At 42.4% G+C, this 19,978-nt stretch overlaps 1 protein-coding gene and 1 long non-coding RNA gene across 3 annotated transcripts in view; one reads left to right on the top strand and one right to left on the bottom strand.

The window, feature by feature from the left end:
* Nucleotides 1-19,978, bottom strand: part of lrba (LPS-responsive vesicle trafficking, beach and anchor containing) — a 211,804-nt gene that overhangs the window by 126,706 nt on the left and 65,120 nt on the right. For both annotated transcript variants that reach the window (XM_063218225.1, XM_063218224.1), the window contains exons 34-35: nucleotides 9,379-9,443; nucleotides 7,707-7,815 (exon numbers count right to left, since the gene is read on the bottom strand). In XM_063218225.1, the coding sequence (XP_063074295.1) occupies nucleotides 7,707-7,815; nucleotides 9,379-9,443 (174 nt within the window). The remainder of the gene's footprint in view (nucleotides 1-7,706; nucleotides 7,816-9,378; nucleotides 9,444-19,978) is intronic.
* LOC134466201 (uncharacterized) lies at nucleotides 11,956-12,699 on the top strand. Its single transcript, XR_010038238.1, has 2 exons — nucleotides 11,956-12,025; nucleotides 12,523-12,699. It is a non-coding gene; the product is annotated as an uncharacterized LOC134466201 (long non-coding RNA).

Below are 19,978 nucleotides of genomic sequence, written 5' to 3' on the forward strand. Positions count from 1 at the left end.
TTATGACTCTGACTAAGCCACTGCAGAAGTTACATTTTTAAAAATTGCTAAAAATTGCCGTTATGAAACCTCTCCAAAAAAAGAGTAACTTATAGTCCTGTGTGCTTAAAAACTATAGGCTCATTTAAAATTCCTTTTTAACCAGATGAATGACTACTTAAATTTGAATGGTCATGATGAATTTCAGTCAAGTTTTCCACAGAAACATAGTACACTAGGTCTAATGCAGGGGTCGGGAACCTATGGCTCGCGAGCCACATGTGGCTCTTTTGGGAACTGCATGTGGCTCTCGGACAAACCTGTCATTTGTTTACTCAATAAGCCATGAATAATTTTGTTACGGCACTAAATTAAAAATGGACCTACTGAAATCGAAAAGTTAAGATAATATTCAAAATATAAAGTATGATCGCGCATTTAATCCATCCCAGGTCCGATCAGCTGAGCCAAGCACAGGCCTTCGACGAAGGCTACTGTACAGATATGAAAAACGCGTTTTTTTATTGGACAATGCCGTGCCAGCGCTGGGTCGTGTCGTGTGAGATAACATTCCATCCGTAATGCTTTACCTAAAGTTCAGCTGGCTAACGGTTGTATCCAAAACAAAGAAACTGTTCACGACCGTGCCATTATGATGGCAAATCAAGTGGAGGAAACGCAAGTGAGGGATATAAATGCAGCGCTGTACTTCTCCCTCGATTACAGGAAGAACTTTTGCTGAATCAACTGACGTAAGTCTTTCCCAGTTTAGTGTGATTGCGAGATAACTGGTGCCACAATGCGAAGGCAAACGTAGGGTTGCCATTCGTCCCTTGAAATACGGAATCGCCCTGTAGCCTATTTGGCGGTTAAATCATGCGTTCTGTATTGGGGACGCATGTCGGTAAGGGACGTAGCCTGGGAACTCCCATACTGCCTTTAGTTCTACACAATCGTTTCGATCTGAAAGACACTAATCTCACTTGTGATTAGGTCTGGTGTTAACCAGGCAACAAAGGACGCGCTTTGTAGGGCATTTTCGCGAATTACTAAAAATAGACATGTCAGCCACATATCAACTGTAAAATGTTAACTATGTCAGCGCGACCAAGATGAGCATCCTGTCTTGAAGTTCTCTCTCCCTCCCTCCTCCCTCCTCATGCACCTTCCCTGTGTCTGTCTGATGGCTAGAATAGAAGCACCTCCGTCATTCTCATTGCTCATTGGCAACTCCGATGCATAAAAGATAGAAACTTAAGGTAATGCATGCGCGTGGCTTCTCAAATGCACATCAGCACATCTACAAGTAGTTTTAGTTCTTCTTTCGTTAGCTCTCCCTTCTTGTCCCCAATGCAAGCGTTACTTTTATTCCCTTCTGTGCATGACAATTAGCATTAGAAATAATGGCGAAAATGGTATGGCTCTCACAAAAAATATTTTTTAAAAAATGGGCGTTTATGGCTCTCTCCACCAAAAAGGTTCCCGACCCCTGGTCTAATGTGACATACGAATACAGAAAAGGGGGAAAAGGCCGTCCTTGTATTACTTGATCTAATTTCTGCATTTGACACAGTTCATAAAATTCTAATCAATAGATTAGAACTAGAATCTATTGGACTCTCATGAAGTCCTCTTCAAATGGTTAAAATCTTACTTTGATAACATGAATTGCTTCTTTTCAATTGATACCTACTATGTCTCAGATAAAAACACCATGAAATATGGGGTGCCTCAAGGGTCAATTCTGGGACCGCTTTTATTCAACCTGTACATGCTAGCACTTTGTCAAATCTTGAAACAGTACAGTAAAAGGTGTCATCATAGCTATGCTGATGACACTAAAACGTACATTGCCGTTTCTCCAAATGACTAATGACAAATGATACATGCAATCTCCACAATCCCAAGGGGAACCATGGCAAATTTGATGTGAATCAGCCACTGGGGTAAACCACAATTAGTGAAAATGTGTTCTGGCCCATATTGTAGATGCCCTTTTATGTACCACAACCACATTTGGTGCACTTGACCTTCCCAAGATCAAAATGATCATGTAATATTGCAACATGGCCTCTAGGGGACGCTACAATAAGACACCTTGTTTTTTGCCTTTCTCTGGTGGTGTGTTTTGGTTAGACAATGTGTGATGGTGTGTGTGTTTTACGTTGGAATGAAGGGCAACGCATGCATGAAGGGCAAGCATACTCCATCATTTTTTGTGAGAAAATGTAATGTAGTGTTTGCTTAATGTCTTAAATATTGTTGATCTGTCAACAAACAATGTTAGCATGTGCCAGAGACTTTTCTAAGTTTTTGCTGACATTCTTTTTCACCTCATTGGGCAATCTTCTATGTGCTCTTGTGGTCATCTTTTCAGGATCACCCACCAAGAAGAACAAGCCCAAACTTTCTCCCTTTGTAGACAGTCTCTCATATTGTAGACACATTGACATTAAGCCATTTGGAGATAGCTTTGTAACCCTTTCCAGCGTCATGCAAGTCAGCAATTCTTGAACATAGATCTTCTGAGGGCTCTGCTTACAGCCACTGCTTACTTCACGTTTGACTTCACTTTACTTTTATCTATTACTACTTTACATTTATAAAAATGGATAAGCCGTAAAATAGAGGTGTGTGTGTGTGTGTGTGTGTGTGTGTGTGTGTGTGTGTGTGTGTGTGTGTGTGTGTGTGTGTGTGTGTGTGTGTGTGTGTGTGTGTGTGTGGTATGTTTTGTGTAATACAGGTGCGTGCATTGTGTGTGTGGTGAGCTGAGCTCTAAACCACACCTTAACATGGCTCTTGTGTCCAAGGAGATATTGTGTTCCATAACGCACTACCTTTAATGGATAGTGCATTATGGTTGATGGAGGCTTTTATAATAGGAACCTCCACGTCTTTGCTGACCAATGTTCAAGAACTGAGAACAGCTAACTGAAAACTAGTCTGTGTTTTTATAGGGTAGGGCATCTTAAACTAATATCTGCAATCTCATCACATTCATTAAATGTTAACCAAATATTGGCTGTCTCCTGGCTCCAATTAGCTCTTTCAGAATTCATTAGCCAAGGGGTTCACATACTGTGTTGATCCATTGATGTGACTTACATGATTTTATGCCCAAACCAAGTAATCCAAAGGGGTCACATACTTTTTCTTCTTTTCACCGTAGTTCTAGGTCAAACCAGCCAAGGAAATAACTGAATATCATTTCAGGTTACTGAAAATTATATCATGTTTCACCTTAATAAAAGACCACATCAAAATAGGAGAGGTTCAAGAAATCCCCCTTTTAATACATTCACTACCAAGTCAAGTGCCTCCCATGCGTTGGCTCCCAAACCGTAAAATTACGTCTTTACGTTTTTTTTATTGGATTCTGAATCTACACATTCTAATGCACATTCTGTGTGATTTTCGTAATAATGTGATGAACAGAACCGACATTGATCAAGAAAACGCCTACAAAGTCAAAACTCCTACAAAGTCAGGATCTGGATTTTTCATCATCTGTGCATTTTATTACACACAGTATTTGAGTTTTATTATAGCGAATCAAACCACTTCCTGATCACGTCACGTCATGTCTCCATTTACTTCCTAGAGCATCAAAACATGTCCTGCTAGCTAGCCTGTTCCTAAACATATGATGGAAGGATAAGGAGTTTTGCGGTCATCAAGATAGGTGTAAAATGGAAGGTTGTACTGAAAAACAGCATGCAACACAGCAGGAAGTAACCTAATTTTGGGTGAGTACTTTGGCACGTCTACTTTTATCTACAGAACAAAAACTGCCAGTCAAGTCACATTAGCTAGCAAGCTAGCATTTCAGATGATGTGGCTCTGAACAATAGCCTGACCAGGTGATTTTTGCATCGAAATAGTTTACTTGGAAGCTACTGGAGTTGTTCTTCGGGCGTGAAAATGCATTTAGACCCGCAATTTAAACCCGGAGAGTCAGAGTGCACCCGTGACAAAAAAGGCTTTATCTCAGTTTGAATGTTGTCGAATGTTCCATTTTTACCTAAACCAGTGCTCGCTTAAAGTGGAATCACTTCGGAATGGAATAAGCTAGAAACAAACCGTAAAAATATACAGACAGCTGAGTTTTGGGCTTTCGAAAAAACTCTGACATGTGTCTGTGGGTTGAAGACAAAATATTCGGGAGCTGTTCAAAAAATGACAAAAAATGATGAAATTGGCTGGGAGTCTACAGCTAAAATTCCAAAAAACGGCTGGTATTGAATGTGTTAAGTGTAACCATAAACATGACCAAAAAGTTAAAGACCCCTTTCAAGTGTGACCATTAGCAGTTGTTGGTGTGGTGACCTAATGATATACAATCTGTGTGAATTACGAACACACATAAATAAATTCCTTGTTATGAGGATAAAGTCCATCACATTATGTGTTCACAGTATGCAACCAAAATGCCAGCCCTGATGCACCTGCATGAGTGGAAAGGAGAAACATGCAGCACAATGAGACCATAGCAGGCCTCCTTTGAAAATATAGACAAGATATGTATCCACTACGAATATTCACAATATTTTATGATTCCTGAAAAACACCAATTGTAACATGACCCCATTAACCAGAGGTGGGACCAAGTCTCAAGTCTTACCACTCAAGTCCGAGACAAGTCACATTTGACCAGGTCAAGTTCAAGTCCAAGTCGTACCCAAGTCAAGTCAAGTTCAAGTCTAAGTCTATATTTTTCCAAGTCCTTAACCAACCCCACTATTGAGTCTTAAGCTCATCAAAAGTACAGTTACCATGTCAGAGTGTACCTCTGACATTCCTCTTCAGGAGGTTGTCCGATTCTGGTTGCTGCTTGCTGGCAAAGTCCTGGCAAAGCATTCCGTGTGACCACTGTGTGCTGTGGGCCTCAGAGCTGAGAGTATGCAAATGGTGTGTTTCAGCATGTTTACATCCATCCTTAAGTGCTTTGTCAATTCCAAAAAAACTTCATTACATTGAGACATGTCATTGCATTTTTATAGTAGGTTAGAATCGGTAGAGGCCCATTCCTTGACAGAAGGGCTGTAACGGTACATTTAACTCACGATTCAGTTCCCATCACGATCTTTGACCTACGGTTCGATACATCCAATATTTTTTAAATGTATCCTTTTATATGAATTAACTTGCTTGTTTCACATTTTCCAACATTATAAAATATAAATTACTTTTTAAAAAACAGTTAGTTAAAAGGTAGTTTACAAGTAGAATAGGTAAGAAGAGGCTACTAATAGGAGCTTGGAGGCAGCATCACATCATGTGATGGTTTTCTGGACTGAAGGGTAGCAGAACTTGTACAGAACTTGAAAGGGTGCATCACGACACTGCCTTCTTGCACGGCGACACAGTATCGTGACTACATATCGCGATTTTTTCGGTACGACACAATATTGTTACTAGGTATGTTAACCGGTAACTGATTAACCGATAGTCGACTGGATCAACTTTAACTGGTTAAAATTTTCTGCCACCGGTTAACCGGTAGTAATAATAATAATAACTATAATGATAATTTCCTCCCAAAAAGCCCCCAAAAAACAATAATTTTGAGGTTTTAGTACGATAATTCAGCGTTTTCCATCTGGCAACAGTGGCTGGACATGGTAGGTCCTGTCTGCACAGCAAAAAAAGGCTCATGTGAAAAAAAAATAGAAAAAAAACAGTGCTGTGCATATCAGGCACGCGAACGTTGTATAATTTAAGATTACCGGTTAATGAGTCTCAGTAGCCGGTTAAGAGTTTTTTTTCAATTTTCGCCATCCCTAATCGTTTCAACCCTACTTGACAGAGTGCATAGCTCTATTCAAGAATGCTGGTCTACCTTTCATGAGAGTATACATATACTTTGGAAGTAGGTGTTAATAAGCATGATGTGCTTATAATAGCCCATGGAAATTCTGGTGCTCCATTTGCTACGCCAAGTGGAAGGCATATTTCTTTGGCTATGTGGGTCTGGCAAGTGTTAGTGCAAATCAAAAGTCTTGACATTTCTGTATCATACGGTAAGGTATTACTCATACTCATACCATCTAAAATCTAACATCTGAAATGAAAATGGCTAAGTACTGTATATTTCATGCTAAACAAAGATGAAGACACCTTCTCCTCACCAGCCAGAGGAGATGCCATGATGGATAATTAAACAGACATGATGCTGAGGGCATCAGAATCCCAATGAAGATGATATGACAGACCTCAGCAATGAGTGGAAACATATGGGGACATGTTCCCAGACAAGTAGTGGAGTTTGTGATTGAGGATCACTGAAGCATTCGGTTACATTCACCTGAAGCATTCTGTTACATTCTCCTGGAGCAGTCACAAAGCTGTTTACATTCAAGGCGACAAGACTAACAAACCCCTTATTTGCAATGGACCGTACAGGTCAACAACACACTCTAGTCTAAAGCTAAAAGGGTTTTCTTTACTGTGGTACCGTACATTGTAAAGAGGTAAAGAAAAAGCCTGTAACTCTGGATTAATGGTACAAGAAGAAAAATAACAATGAAAATCATGTGGTCTTGTAAATCTGATTGATGTTGGTGACAAGCAGTCAGCACCGAATGCTTAGGGGTATGATCACATGACTCCAAGTCAAACAGGCGTCCCAATCTAAACAGGCTACCATCACAGAATGTCCTGACAGTGCAACTGATATCCGATAGCCTCACCTATTTACATTCACACTCTTCTGCTCTTTTCACTCCTTCCATATCTGTAGGTTGAAGCACAAGACCCTGCCTTGAACCTTTCTCAAAGCATAACATTTTACAACTAGGGGGGAGGGGAGGGGGGGTAGCAGGGGACTTTTTAAAAGACAGACAGCACCAGAAGACCCCCAGTGTTCAGCAGTCTGCCCCTGTGCACCAACCTAGTGGAGCCAAGGAGGGGGAGGGAGTGTGGAGCCGGGCAGGGGAAGATGCTGTATTCCTGTCACTGGCAAAATATGCCCCCAGTGGGAGCACAGTCAGAACATGATTCAGAAAGAAAGAGAGTGAAGAAAGAGAGGGACTGAGCAAGTGGGTGGAGGGAAAGGCATAAAGAGACAACCTAAAAAGAGCGAGTGAAGAATATGGAGAAAGACAAGGAAGGGGAGGGGAGAAGGCGAGGAAGGGAAAGAGATAGGGGAGGGAGGAGGGGGGGGGATCAGAGAACATGGGCTGGCTTTAATGAAAGGCAGAGCTTGTATTGTAGCTGCAGGATAGCAGGAGACGGCCCAAAGCGGGGCCAGGCTGGGTTGGGGGAATACGTGAGCTTAACGGCATGTTTAGTTTAAGAAACGTGCCAAAAAAGAAAAGAAAAACATTTACTCTCCGTCACTCTTACAAGCTCAGCTAAAGAAACAGACAGCAGTCTGGACAAGAGTGTGAGTCTTTCAAATGATACACCCCTGCTGAGTGGATCACATTGGAGAGTCTTTTCATTACAGAGTCTTTTGTTCCACAACATCAGACAGAAAATACAGAAATATTAACGCAGCTTGAGATATGAGTTTGGTTGACAAAGCATTGCTGTCCAAACAAAAGGGGATTTATTATGCACTCGATTAAAAAAAGGACTGGTCACAAGGCTCTTTAATTTCTGACAAATTCATTTATTTTCATAAGAAATGTTGATGGAAGGATGACCTGGAATGTGTTCTGCTTGCGTTCCCTGTAACTAAAAGTCATTGAATACTTGAATACAACTGAATATCAATTTGGACTCACCTCAAACTCAGCATGCTTGTGAATGTCTTCTGCTCTCTGTCTACTCAGGATGAATTCAGCTTCATTGGCCACACGTACCAGATGGTCCTTCATAGTATGACTTAACAGCCTGTGAAAGTAATCAAATAAAAAAATGAGTTGCGAAATGCTAATTAGTTAAATGTAGTGTTGATGCCTTGCTGAAATCCACATGAGTCATCTGAACAACTACCATTTAAACCGCTCATTTTATTATTTTCACTATTCAACATTTTGAAATACATCCAAAATATAAATGTTGAGACCTATATTCCAACAATACAAATACAGGATATTTCAGACCAGAACAAAATGACAGGCTCTTCTTGAAGTATGAATGACACAGCTTCAAAAAAAAAATACACGAAAAGAGGCATATCTTCCACTGCGCAAATGTACCGTGTCAAATGAGCAGAACATTGAATTTAACGCTCGACTTATCACTTTTACACCAGCAGATTGGTGCTAATTGATTTGTTAATGCTATGCATCTGACCTAGGGTGTTCCAGATTCTACACTGGTGTTTTACATTTCTGAAAGCCTTTTTCAAACCCCTCCACTCCCCATCCCCTCTCGCCCTCTAGCATTACTAGTCCCCACCCCCCACCCCCAAACACAACATTCGCAGACGCATATACACACACACACACGCACGCACGCGTACACACACACACAGGCACACGCACACGCGCACGCACACGCACACACACACACACGTGTATCTAGTCTAATAAAACATGCACCCCAGGCCATGCAGCAGCCCCACAGCAGCCTCTTACAGGTCAGGAGGGGTCAGCAGCATGCAAAGTGGAACAATAACAGGCAGAGGCGAAGAGAGAGCGGGAACCCGCTGTAACTCGAGCCTGGTGTGTCCGCATTGGGCACCGGGGGAGCGGAGGTGGCCTGCTCTCTGTGGCGACCTCATGCGCCATCAATAACACATAGCCCTCATGTCCACACTGAACTCCACTTTATGATGTCCCACTTGGCCTACACACACGCACACACACACACACATACATACATACATGGATACACGCGCGCACACACCTTTTTCAGTCAATTGCAGGACCAAGGGATAGAGTTACCAGTCCCTGCATCGCAAATCAGGCAGCCTGCATGAGAACAGGCCGGCACAAACATGGGCCAGGCTGTGTTTATTAGCAGCAACATATACTGCAGACTGCTAAAGTAACACTGAGACACCAACACCAATAGATATTGGCAACATGTTCCGTATTGAGCAGAGTTGAGGACATGAAATGTAGAGATTGGGGGAAAAAAGAGAATAGGATTAACATCACGCGTCGGGATGTGTCAAGCATGACGATAGAAAGATCCTCTTAATAGGCAGCGATGCCAGAGAGTGAGAGTGTAGAGAATAGCTGGGTCCCTCCCTCCTTATGTCACTCATGCCCTGCCTTGCACCTATCTCTTCAAATTCCTTGGGGAAGTCATGAACATGGACTGGGAGCCTTCCAGTCTGAGGGGCAGACTTCTCTCCTCTATCCCAGCCCGTGACCTTCTTGATCTGAAAACACAGCCCTCAGGGTGGACAGAGGAGGTGGGGAAGGAGAGAGGCTGGAGACTAAAAGGGAGAGGAAGCGAAGGAAGGGAGTAGTTGGAGGTGAGATGCATCTCAGTGGTCCTCACCTGCCCTCGTTGACTAGTTCAATAAAAGCCAAGCCAGCATTCTTCTGGATTGAATTCTGCCACTCCTGAAAAACAGAAAATATTATACACAATCATTATATTACATTGAATTATAACATCACCAAACAACTGATGCCTCCAATAAACACAAGCATACATTTCCATGTGTATGTGTTATTTACTGAAGTGCAACTGGAGATTGTTCATCTTTGCATCTTCTGTAGAGTTTAACTCATAGGTGTTATCACAAACCACTTTCAATAGCCATTCTTCCTAGCTTGCAGCCTGGATGTTTCACCATCCAAAACATTAGTGTTTTGTATGTGTAGTGTGTGTGTGTGTGTGTGTGTGTGTGTGTGTGTGTGTGTGTGTGTGTGTGTGAGATAGAGCATGCGTGCGTGCCTGCGTGCGTGCGTGCGTGCGTGTGTGCGACTGTGCGTGCGTGCGTGAGCATCACACATGGCCCGGGCCAGCCACAGCAACGTTCTCTTGGAATCTTCTGGGAAGAGACGGAAACAGCTTTGGGACAGAACAGAGCGGCACAATTTACAGCCTCCAGTGGACAGTGTTATTGAGACAACTTGTGCAGCTGATGGTTTCATACCTCTAATAATTTACATTTAATCACCTGCCATTTCCCACAGTTGTAAAATGCAGCCGTGGAAACCATGACACATAAATTCTCTTACACAGTTATTTTGCTCTGACAAAGAAAGAGGAATTCAAAGCCAAATAACAAGGTTATTTTACCTTAGGTAAAAAATATGCCACATGACTAGAATTATATACGCAACATTACTCATTACCAAAGTAGAAGCAACATGACTCAAAACTAAGCTAAAATTCAAAAGATATTGAAGAACCTGTGGAACACTGTTTATGGTGTGTAATTATTTGATGGTTTGTTTCCAGAATCCATGATGCCCATTAACAACTACCATCTAAGTGTTCATTATGACTTGGAAATGTGCACCTTTCCTAAATGAATACCGCAGGTGGATCTTCACCATGTCCGCCGATAAACAACTGAAAAACAGGTAGAACTCTGCACCAAGGTATTGATTCCTCCACCTGCAATAGTTTCATATTACTGTGTTCTATTGTGCTCCTTTAACCTTATCTAAACCACAGTTTCATTTCAAATCATACAATCATACTACAAATCATGCTAGCCATTATTACAACCAAAAAACAACAACAAGGAAAAAACATTTCATCGACAACATTTTTTCTGTTCATATACTCCACATAATTATCCATGGTTACAATGGAAGTACCGTTACTATTTTAGTAGCAGTTGCTAATGCTAAATCATTCAGAAGGGCTAAGCCTAACAGGAACTAGCTAACCGGAAATTCTGTGGTAGCAAATAAAATGATTGAAATGGGCAGGGCTAGTGTGGGCAGGTAAGATGTAGGGGGGGTGTTATGGGCTGTACATCCTGACAATATCAAAACGACGTACATAAGAAGTACCAAAGATAGCTATGGCAATTACAATAACTTGTACATAAAGCCTTTTTGCTGTCGTTAATGTGTATATGAATACACAAATCAAATATCTTTTCAGGGCACAAATATTTAAAAGGCTGATAAAAGGATGTTTTACGATAAATGGAGACAAAAGATCAGCCCTAGACTGAGAAAAGAAACAGACTGATCACACAACAACAGGGTAGAGAAACAGAGAGCAGCTGCTGTGCAGGCCATCCCTGGGGGAGCGCACCACAACCCAAGCCTCTTGCTCCAGGGCACAGATTGCTGCGACCGCTGCACTGCTCGTGCAAACTGACTTCAGAGCTCTGTGAACACTTGGAGCATAATCAATCACTAGGGAATATTATCAAACAGCGGGGTCTGTCGGTACCTTACCTGTCGCTTCTGCCTTATCTGTCGCTTTGGGGTCCTAGCTGCGTTGCCCTGGTAACAACTGTAAACAAACGGCTGCAGTTAACTGCTCCGCTCCCTGACAGGATTTTTCATTCATTCGTGCCAATGAAACAGGAGGCCTCGATTCGTGCAGAAGATAAGGTACGTAACTGAGATATATATGTAAGAAAACTATTTAACCTCATAGACTAACCTTGTATACGGTACATTCTAACAATATATTTCTAAAGTTTTTAGTCATTCCCGTTCATTTGAAGCGTAATTCCCCCCTTACTGTGGCTAGTTTGGATGAGATGACTTGACCCTAGCTAGCATAACATAAATGGCAGCTAGCTCTACACTATTTCGGGCATTCGCTAACAATCAGTGTTCAGATAACTAGCGCAAACGTGCCGAGATATCTTGTTTATTATCAAAAAAACGCTTGTGTTGTGCCATGGCTTATATGGTGATGACGTTTGAGATTGTAAATTTACGGGCCACAGATGTGTCTATGGTAAGGCCGACCTGACGAGATAGCTGCCTACTGAGGTTTGATTGGATATGGACATTGTTTATTTCAGAAGGAAAATGTTTGGAGTGGAATTGTTTGGAAGACAATCTTGGGTGATGCTGTCACTCATTTTCTAGTCTATATCTTGGACTGAAAAAAGGATTACATTATTATGTTTTCAGGTGTTTTGCCCCTGCGGTTGTGAAGAGGATGCTGTGGAGGTGGCAGCATGAACGTGTCACACAGACATTGGCTAAACTACTCGGTAGGTACAACGAAATAAAAGAAACCACCCCCTCAACCCTGTTTATGCTGCACTGTACCTATTATAACCAGTTTTTATATAGACCATTATTTGAAATACTATGAGAGCCAGGCAGTTGCCCTTTGAAATGAGTTCAGTTCTGAATCAGGTCTGTGATGCATCATATTTGTAAAAAAATAACCGACTAAATGAACATCTTCCTCGACAGGTGATTCCATACTTTTTGCCAGGGGCGGTAAAAACCTAACTTGCTCAGCCTCTGAGGCACATAAAAACATGAAATTAGTTGCATTTAAAAGCCAAGACCATCATCTTGCATGAGAATGGACAGGAGTCTGCATATTGGAATGCACCCATGTCACTTTAGGCGCCTTGGACAATGCATCGTGTATGCAGCATCAGGCTAAAATGGGTTAATAACACGCCCGCACGCACGCACGCACGCACGCACGCATGCACGCACTCTCCTCTAATCTTCTCTCTTTGCCAAACTTTAGATGACATTTCCAGCATGTCCAACTCATCAGCATCAGGGGAGATTCGGTGGAGGTGGTGCACCATCCAGGACCAGTCATGGGCCACCAAAACCTCTGCAAAATCTACACTTCTTGTGAACCCTGTAGAAGACACTACAACCACAAAACTGCTAATAAACCATCACATACTGCGTCACATCATGGTTCTCCATGTGTTACTGCACCCTCGGCACAAGTTCTTTGCTAGATTGCCATCTGGCAGATGCATCAGGACAGGAATGTAGCTACTATTTGTGATTATATCTTCCCACACTCTTACTTGCTTTGCATGGCAGTGTGTCTCAATGTGTGTCAGAATGGAAGGGTGTCGCACCATTGAAGTCAATGGGCAGTGGCATTGCATCAGGGTTATAGAAGCCCAGATATCCTTGATGCTTTGATGCCAGCTGTTTTTTTTTGTGATCTGGTCACCCACACTTCCCTCTTCATTGTCCCATAGATTTCCATACCACGCTTTGGTGCTTTGGTGGTATGGACATTCTAACTCACCAGAAGAAAAAAAACCATTGAAAATGAATGGAAGGTTATGTCTGGTGATTTCTGGTAAATTAGAATGCCCATAACATCAAAGTGGCACTGGATTACTCAACCATTTGTCTCTTAAAAGATAGTTTCTGCCAATTTCAATATGCTGTTGTATAGCTCATGCTACCCTTGACTTGTCAGTAGGCTACCCGGTGATGATGGCATTCTTTTGACTCAGCTCTTTCTGAGATCTGAGCTATTCTAATGGGGGCAGACTTTGATTGTATTAAAAACCTTCTTAACATAGGCCTAATCCAAATACCATCCCAAAAGGTATCACTGTCTGTTTGCTAGTTGTCTGCTGATGTTGCATAACCTTTTGAATGTTATTGGGAATAAATGAAGATGTTTTTTTGAAATGTAAACAAACGCCTGCCCCCATTACAATGACATGGGTATGTGGAAGAGCTGTCCCTTACTCATGCACCTGTTTAACAAAATGTTATTTTTATTCAAGTAGGGGTATGCAGTGTATAAGTTTTTTTGTTTGTTTGTTTGTTTTTTTGTTGTTTTTAAAAAATATATATAAATGGCACATTACTTAATACTGTAAGTTATTTCAGCTGATTTAAACTGGCATCTGGGAATTCCAAAATAAAGGTGAAATAAAACACTGGTGTCCCTGCAAGCTTCTACTTAGTTGCATTTTTAACGTTGTTATGTTATAGAGAATATAATTATTATATAATTGTTACCAGGTAAAAACGAAAAGCAAGTTAATGTAATCCAGTCACTTGCTCAGTCTGTCACAGTAGCAATATTCAGTCAATGAGTGCATTCCCTCGTATTTTGGCGTTTTGCGTGGTATCTGTGGGGATCAAGGTAAGCAGATCGTGGAAATAGTAGGCTATAGATAGGTTATAGATGTAAAATAGTATACTGTATTAACTTACAGATGTAAAATATTTTCGCGGCCAATATAAACTTAATGTACCGGTGGTCGTGTGTTACACAACGTGCTACATTAGCTTAGCAGTAAACATAGTAAATCAGGGGGTATAACAAGCCTGTGTCGAAATTCATTTCAGTACATTAAGATCGATGAATGCGACGCGATTTCAATGTTAATGTTCTGCTTCACGGTGTTTTGTTATTAAATAAAAACGAACAGTCTACCAGGAAAACTTAAAATACGATTGTTTATGAACAGGCGATAACCCGGACAGCCTCTAAAACATGGATCGTTCATTTCAGCCAATCAGGTGACAAGAGCGACAGATAAGGCAGAAGCGACAGGTAAGGTACCGACAGTGTCAATTACTTGGGAAAATTATAGAATACCATTCTTTCAGAAACTAAAAAGGAAGGAGGAATATTTGAACTTAAACTTGTGTTGTTTCCTTACTTATTATTGCAGACATTATTGCAATGTGTGTGTGTATAGACAAGCAGTTTCTTTCAGTGCTACGTACCAAGGCTAGTGTTTAGTCTTAGCCTGAAGAGGCTTAGGGCGCCTTTTCCCTCTGTAACATTTCATTAATGATCACCGATGGTGGTGCCATATAATTACAATCAGAGCCAAACAAAACTGAGGAACCACAGAGCTTCCACAACACCGCCCAATCCTCTACACCGGACCAATCCTCTACGCCAATCTGGCCGTGGTCTCTGCTTCTCTTCAAAATCGCATAAACAAGCTGCCCACCTCAACTTGCTAGCCTCCATCACTTATAATCACAAGTATTTGCTTGTTTCTTTTCTTGCCTGAACACATGCAGGAAATCAGAATTGGTGCTGAAAAAGAGGGACATATCAATCAGGAGAGAGTTTTTCTAGGCCCATAACAAGACACAGACGTTTTGGGCTGCAGCCGATCCTCAATGCAGCAGCCAGATCTGATGATATAAAAGAGCTACTGTGAGTCTTTGATGGAGGAACGGCTTTCGAGTCTGACAAGCTGAGGCCTGTTTACTGGTGGGCTATATAATGGATGTAGAATGACTGCCATTCGCTGAGAGGAGGAGAAATAAAGCACGGCTTTCAATGTGTGATTTCAAAGAGAGATCAAGACTGAGGGAATCTTGTCGTCATCTCTGAGGACTCCAATGACATATGAGCAGATGGACAGGTTTGCCGACGCATGACTGTGTTCAATATGCCAATGCTTTCATCACTGCTAACCAACACGGCGCATTGATTACATGGTTAAAGGATTGCAGAATTGACTGAGGTGACATGTGACTATGTTTGGGCATGTCTCACACCTAGCTGTGATGCTGCTAGGGGACATGTTTTTTAAAATTATCTCCAATTTATACAATATCTGAAACATGGTCTCTTTCATCAAATAATTTAAGGATACAAGAGGGGAAGGGATGGTTTTCTTTACCATCTCACTACAAGCAAAATGCCATCTGACAGTTCTTATAGACACTTTCACTATTGATGTGACTGGTAAAACACGTGATGGGCCACGTGCATGTTCTCAGATCTTATCTTGTCAGAAAGAAAACGTACATTTCCAAGAGAAAAAAACAGTGACATACGTTTTCCTGACCTACTGCAGTATAAAGGAGGTCCTAACAGTGGTGAACAAATATTTACTCAACATTTTGTCAATATCCTGGGTATTGTGCAGATCCGATTTGTCTAAATCCATAACATTCAACCACCTCCACCCAACCAGAAACCAACATTGTCCAACAAAATAAGTATGTGGGGGAGAAGCTCAACCATCTCTGTCGCACAAAGCACACCTAATCAGTATAGACGGCAAAAAATGGCATTAAATTCTAAAGCCAAGGGGAAACCCTGCTCAGCTGCATTTGAGACATAGGCACAGAAACCTTGTGCAAATAGCACTGATCGGCTGTTCTAGGTGATGGTAAACCAGTCAGGGAAGGGAATTAAAAGTCACTCAGTTTTAGGAGGTCCCAAAATACTTGGCTCTCTCTTCTCGACAGGAAACACAACTCTCTGGCTGCATAGCTGGCATCAGCAGGACATCGCCAGAATTAAGGGCCAGTTGGTGTTGGGCTGTTTGGCCTGGGCCTCTGAGGAGCTCCAAGTTCAAAAGAATGCAGCCCTCATTGGGAGTCTCGTAGCTCTAGCCAGACCGAGGCAGTGCAGGAGGAGGGGGCCGAGCAGAGCAGAGGTGCAGAGGGAGAAGGAAAGACAACACGGCCACTGCACTGCTCTTGAACCTTCTGCGTGTGTTGTGCCTCTCAGCAGGACTGAGCCCCTGCTACGAGGGTCGAGGGGCCAAAAGTATTCAGCCTTTGCTTTCCAGCACATTCCTCTACTGTTACCTCTCTCCTCATTTTTGGCTATTTTCCTTGTTCCTGTCTGACCTAGGAGGCATATTATCGTCTAAATCTTAAGTCAGCCAAATATAGAGCATTGTGAGCAAAAATGAATGTGTGAAACATGTTACAAAATCATTATTGAATGAGGTTGTGCAGAAGCTCGCTTCATAAAATGGCCCGTCACAGCTGACTTTCTGTGGTCCTGGTGCCCTGGCTCTGTTTAGCTGTAAATGAATGCTCTCCACTCTGTCATCAACAGCAGCAATGTCAGAGGTCCACAATAAGCCAGTGAAAGCTGACCCAATAGAGCCAAGCCAGCCATCAATGTGCCGTGTGTAGAAGATTGAGTAACCTGGACAGTGGCTGCCCCCGTACCGCTGAGAGACAACCTCGAGTCAGTTTATCGATCTCGAAGCTCTTGTGCCTGCGGGGCGGGTTAAACTCCTCCATACCCACCACTCTCTATTTCTAAGCCCTGGGGCAAAGGTCAAAGATCACAATGAGCCAAGCGCTGAGAGGAAGTCTATGCCACTACCCATCGACTCCTTGTGGGATGCCCATCTGTTTAACAGGTTAACTCTGTCTATTAGATAAGTGCATCTCACAGCAAGCACAATATCTGGAAGAACTTTTTTTATTTACTTAACTAAAAAACAAAACAAAGATCCTAATATGATAATTAGGTTAGTTGAAATATCATTGCTTTTTTGTTTAAACATTCTAGAGTTCAGTGCATGTTTTTCAGAATCCCTTCATATTTTTTTATCCAATAGGTCCACTGTCTACTTCCCTCTTCTCCATCTCTCTCCATCTGCAATGAGGATAAATGACTGAGGGTAACAAATGACCTGACAGTGAGCCGGGACAATAAGTAGTGATCTACGGAAGCCATCCACAGCCCATCACATTTATCTGGGTGATAGCCTCTATCTGTGTCACCGTGGAACACCAAACAGGATCTCTCCGCTTTCCTCACTGATGCTGCCGACTTGACTCCAGAGTCATCTACTAACCTGTTTTGGAGATGAGATGCTCTGTAGGTGCAACGCTCCGCAGCTGGGCTAGTAGCTGCTGTAAATCTAACCCCTTTTGGCCAGAGAGGGCCTGTCAAGGGAAATTAGGCAGCCACGATTACAAGACCTTTAAAGAGCCAGCCATTGCATGAGCGGCAGTACAAGAACTCTCAAGAAAGACACTCATGTAATATGCAAGGCCATTTTGAAAGGCACATCACTTGCAATTACCCAGACTGAGTGGATGTTTTGATAGCCGTGATCTGTCTTACAGGGTACTGCTAGGTGGGTTTCAACATGATGTCTGTCTTTTTTTCAGGATTAAAATGGTCTGGCAAAAATAGCACATTTACAATAGGTCTACTGTCAGAACTATGTGCTCCAGCAGAAATTTTGAACCTGGTATAAGTACAAACTCCCACAATATATACCAGCAGGCTGGAAAACTTGTGAGTTGGTGCATACCAAACATTGGTTTATGAGATGTTTGATGTGGATTCATCTTAATGACAGCATGTCTTAACGGCAAATTATTGCATGCCATTTGAAACCTTATTGGATACTGCTTCTAAAACACGATTCATTTCCATAAAATTCTAAATAGCTTATTTTTGAAACATGCATCTTGCTGATCACCACCTGTGACCTTATGACTGAAAAGAATGAAATGATCAACATTGACTATTTATTATGTATTCATATATATAATAATCATACAGTAGAGGTTGATATGTCCTGATTTATAAGACCGAGCCAAAGAGATCACTAACATCCTTGTTAAAATAAAGCTACCTCAGGCTTATCAAGGATTTACAAAGCTAATCAATGTCATTTCAAAAGTAATTATACATAATTGGATATGCGGACATGAAAAGCATACAACATCTTTTATAGCCACTGTCTGGCGTCATATTTATGGTTTATTTAGTAGACACAGAATCAATAGAACAGCATAGAATGAACTAAGCTGTAGTTCATTTCCAAAAGAAAATGGTCATTTAATTGTAGCTGAATGTGGTTGTTTCAGCAGAGGGTACTATCAAACGGTGCTTTAGTAACCCCCCACTACATTGCAACGTGAAGGGAGCTGTGTGCACTTCACTTTCCTTGCCAGTGATTAAAAACTCCTCAGTGACCACAACCCTTGAACTCTGACCCTGGCCCTACTCCATCTCGTCACAGGGGAAATTAATTAAAGAATTCTCAGAGATCCTATCGTGCCCACTTTCTCTGACCCCATCTTCAATGAGATGGCAAAAATCAATCAGGTCTATCTCTTCCGTGTGGAGCACAACCACAATATGGTTGGCTGCTGTATTTCCCATTCGACAGTCCTTGTGGTTGCTGTGAGCGCTCAACAACAAATAAATAAATTCTGCCAATGTGAGAAAATGGAGGATGTGCTAGGGGGAGAAAGCAAAAGTAAATTATAAAAAATATGGATTTTCTCCAGCCTAAACAGGCACACCGTCACAAACATAGAAGGTCATTTTGAAGAAACAATCTCCCAGCCCCTGCTCAGGAGTAACGCCCACCCCCACTCCAGTGTGCTCACGTTAGGGAGCTTCCCCCACTATAAAGCGGCATTTGCATGGGGCTGTGAGAGAATTTGGAGAGGATGATTTATTGAAGCAATCAACGCCAAGCTTGCTGCTGCATCACTGGGCCAGTATTCAGCTTGGGGCTCACTCTCAAACGTACTTCTCCCCTCTCCTGCTTCCCGTGTGTGTGTGTGTGTGTGTGTGTGTGTGTGTGTGTGTGTGTGTGTGTGTGTGTGTGTGTGTGTGTGTGTGTGTGTGTGTGTGTGTGTGTGTGTGTGTGTGTGTGTGTGTGTGTGTGTGTGAGAGAGAGAGAGAGAGAGAGAGAGAGAGAGAGAGAGAGAGACAGACAGACAGAGAGAGAGAGACAGAGAGAGAGAGAGAGAGAGAGAGAGAGAGAGACAGAGACAGAGACAGAGAGAGACACAGACACAGACACAGACACAGACACAGACAAACACAGAAGAAGGAGGAAAGGGAAGTGGAGGGGGAGAGAAAGACGGCGTGTGACGCGTATGCCCATGTGTGTGTGTGTGTGTGTGTGTGTGTGTGTGTGTGTGTGTGTGTGTGTGTGTGTGTGTGTGTGTGTGTGTGTGTGTGTGTGTGTGTGTGAGAGAGAGAGAGAGAGAGAGAGAGAGAGAGAGAGAGAGAGACAGACAGACAGAGAGAGAGAGACACAGAGAGAGAGAGAGAGAGAGAGAGAGACAGAGACAGAGACAGAGAGAGACACACACACACACACACACACAGACAAACACAGAAGAAGGAGGAAAGGGAAGTGGAGGGGGAGAGAAAGACGGCGTGTGACGCGTATGCCCATGTGTGTGTGTGTGTGTGTGTGTGTGTGTGTGTGTGTGTGTGTGTGTGTGTGTGTGTGTGTGTGTGTGTGTGTGTGTGTGTGTGTGTGTGTGTGTGTGTGTGTGTATGTGTGCTTGTGGTATAGCGTGGTGGTGCACAGAGATCCCACCTTTGATTAGATTAGCATTAAACAACAGCATGACAGATTTGACAAATAGGGGCATTAGAGCGTGTCATTTATTCTGCTGCAGGCTGTTGAGGTTCAGCGCTCCCCTCCCTGGGCCCCACTTCCCCAAAT

This window comes from Engraulis encrasicolus, chromosome 16 (assembly GCF_034702125.1).
Source record: "Engraulis encrasicolus isolate BLACKSEA-1 chromosome 16, IST_EnEncr_1.0, whole genome shotgun sequence".
Lineage (NCBI taxonomy): Eukaryota > Metazoa > Chordata > Actinopteri > Clupeiformes > Engraulidae > Engraulis > Engraulis encrasicolus.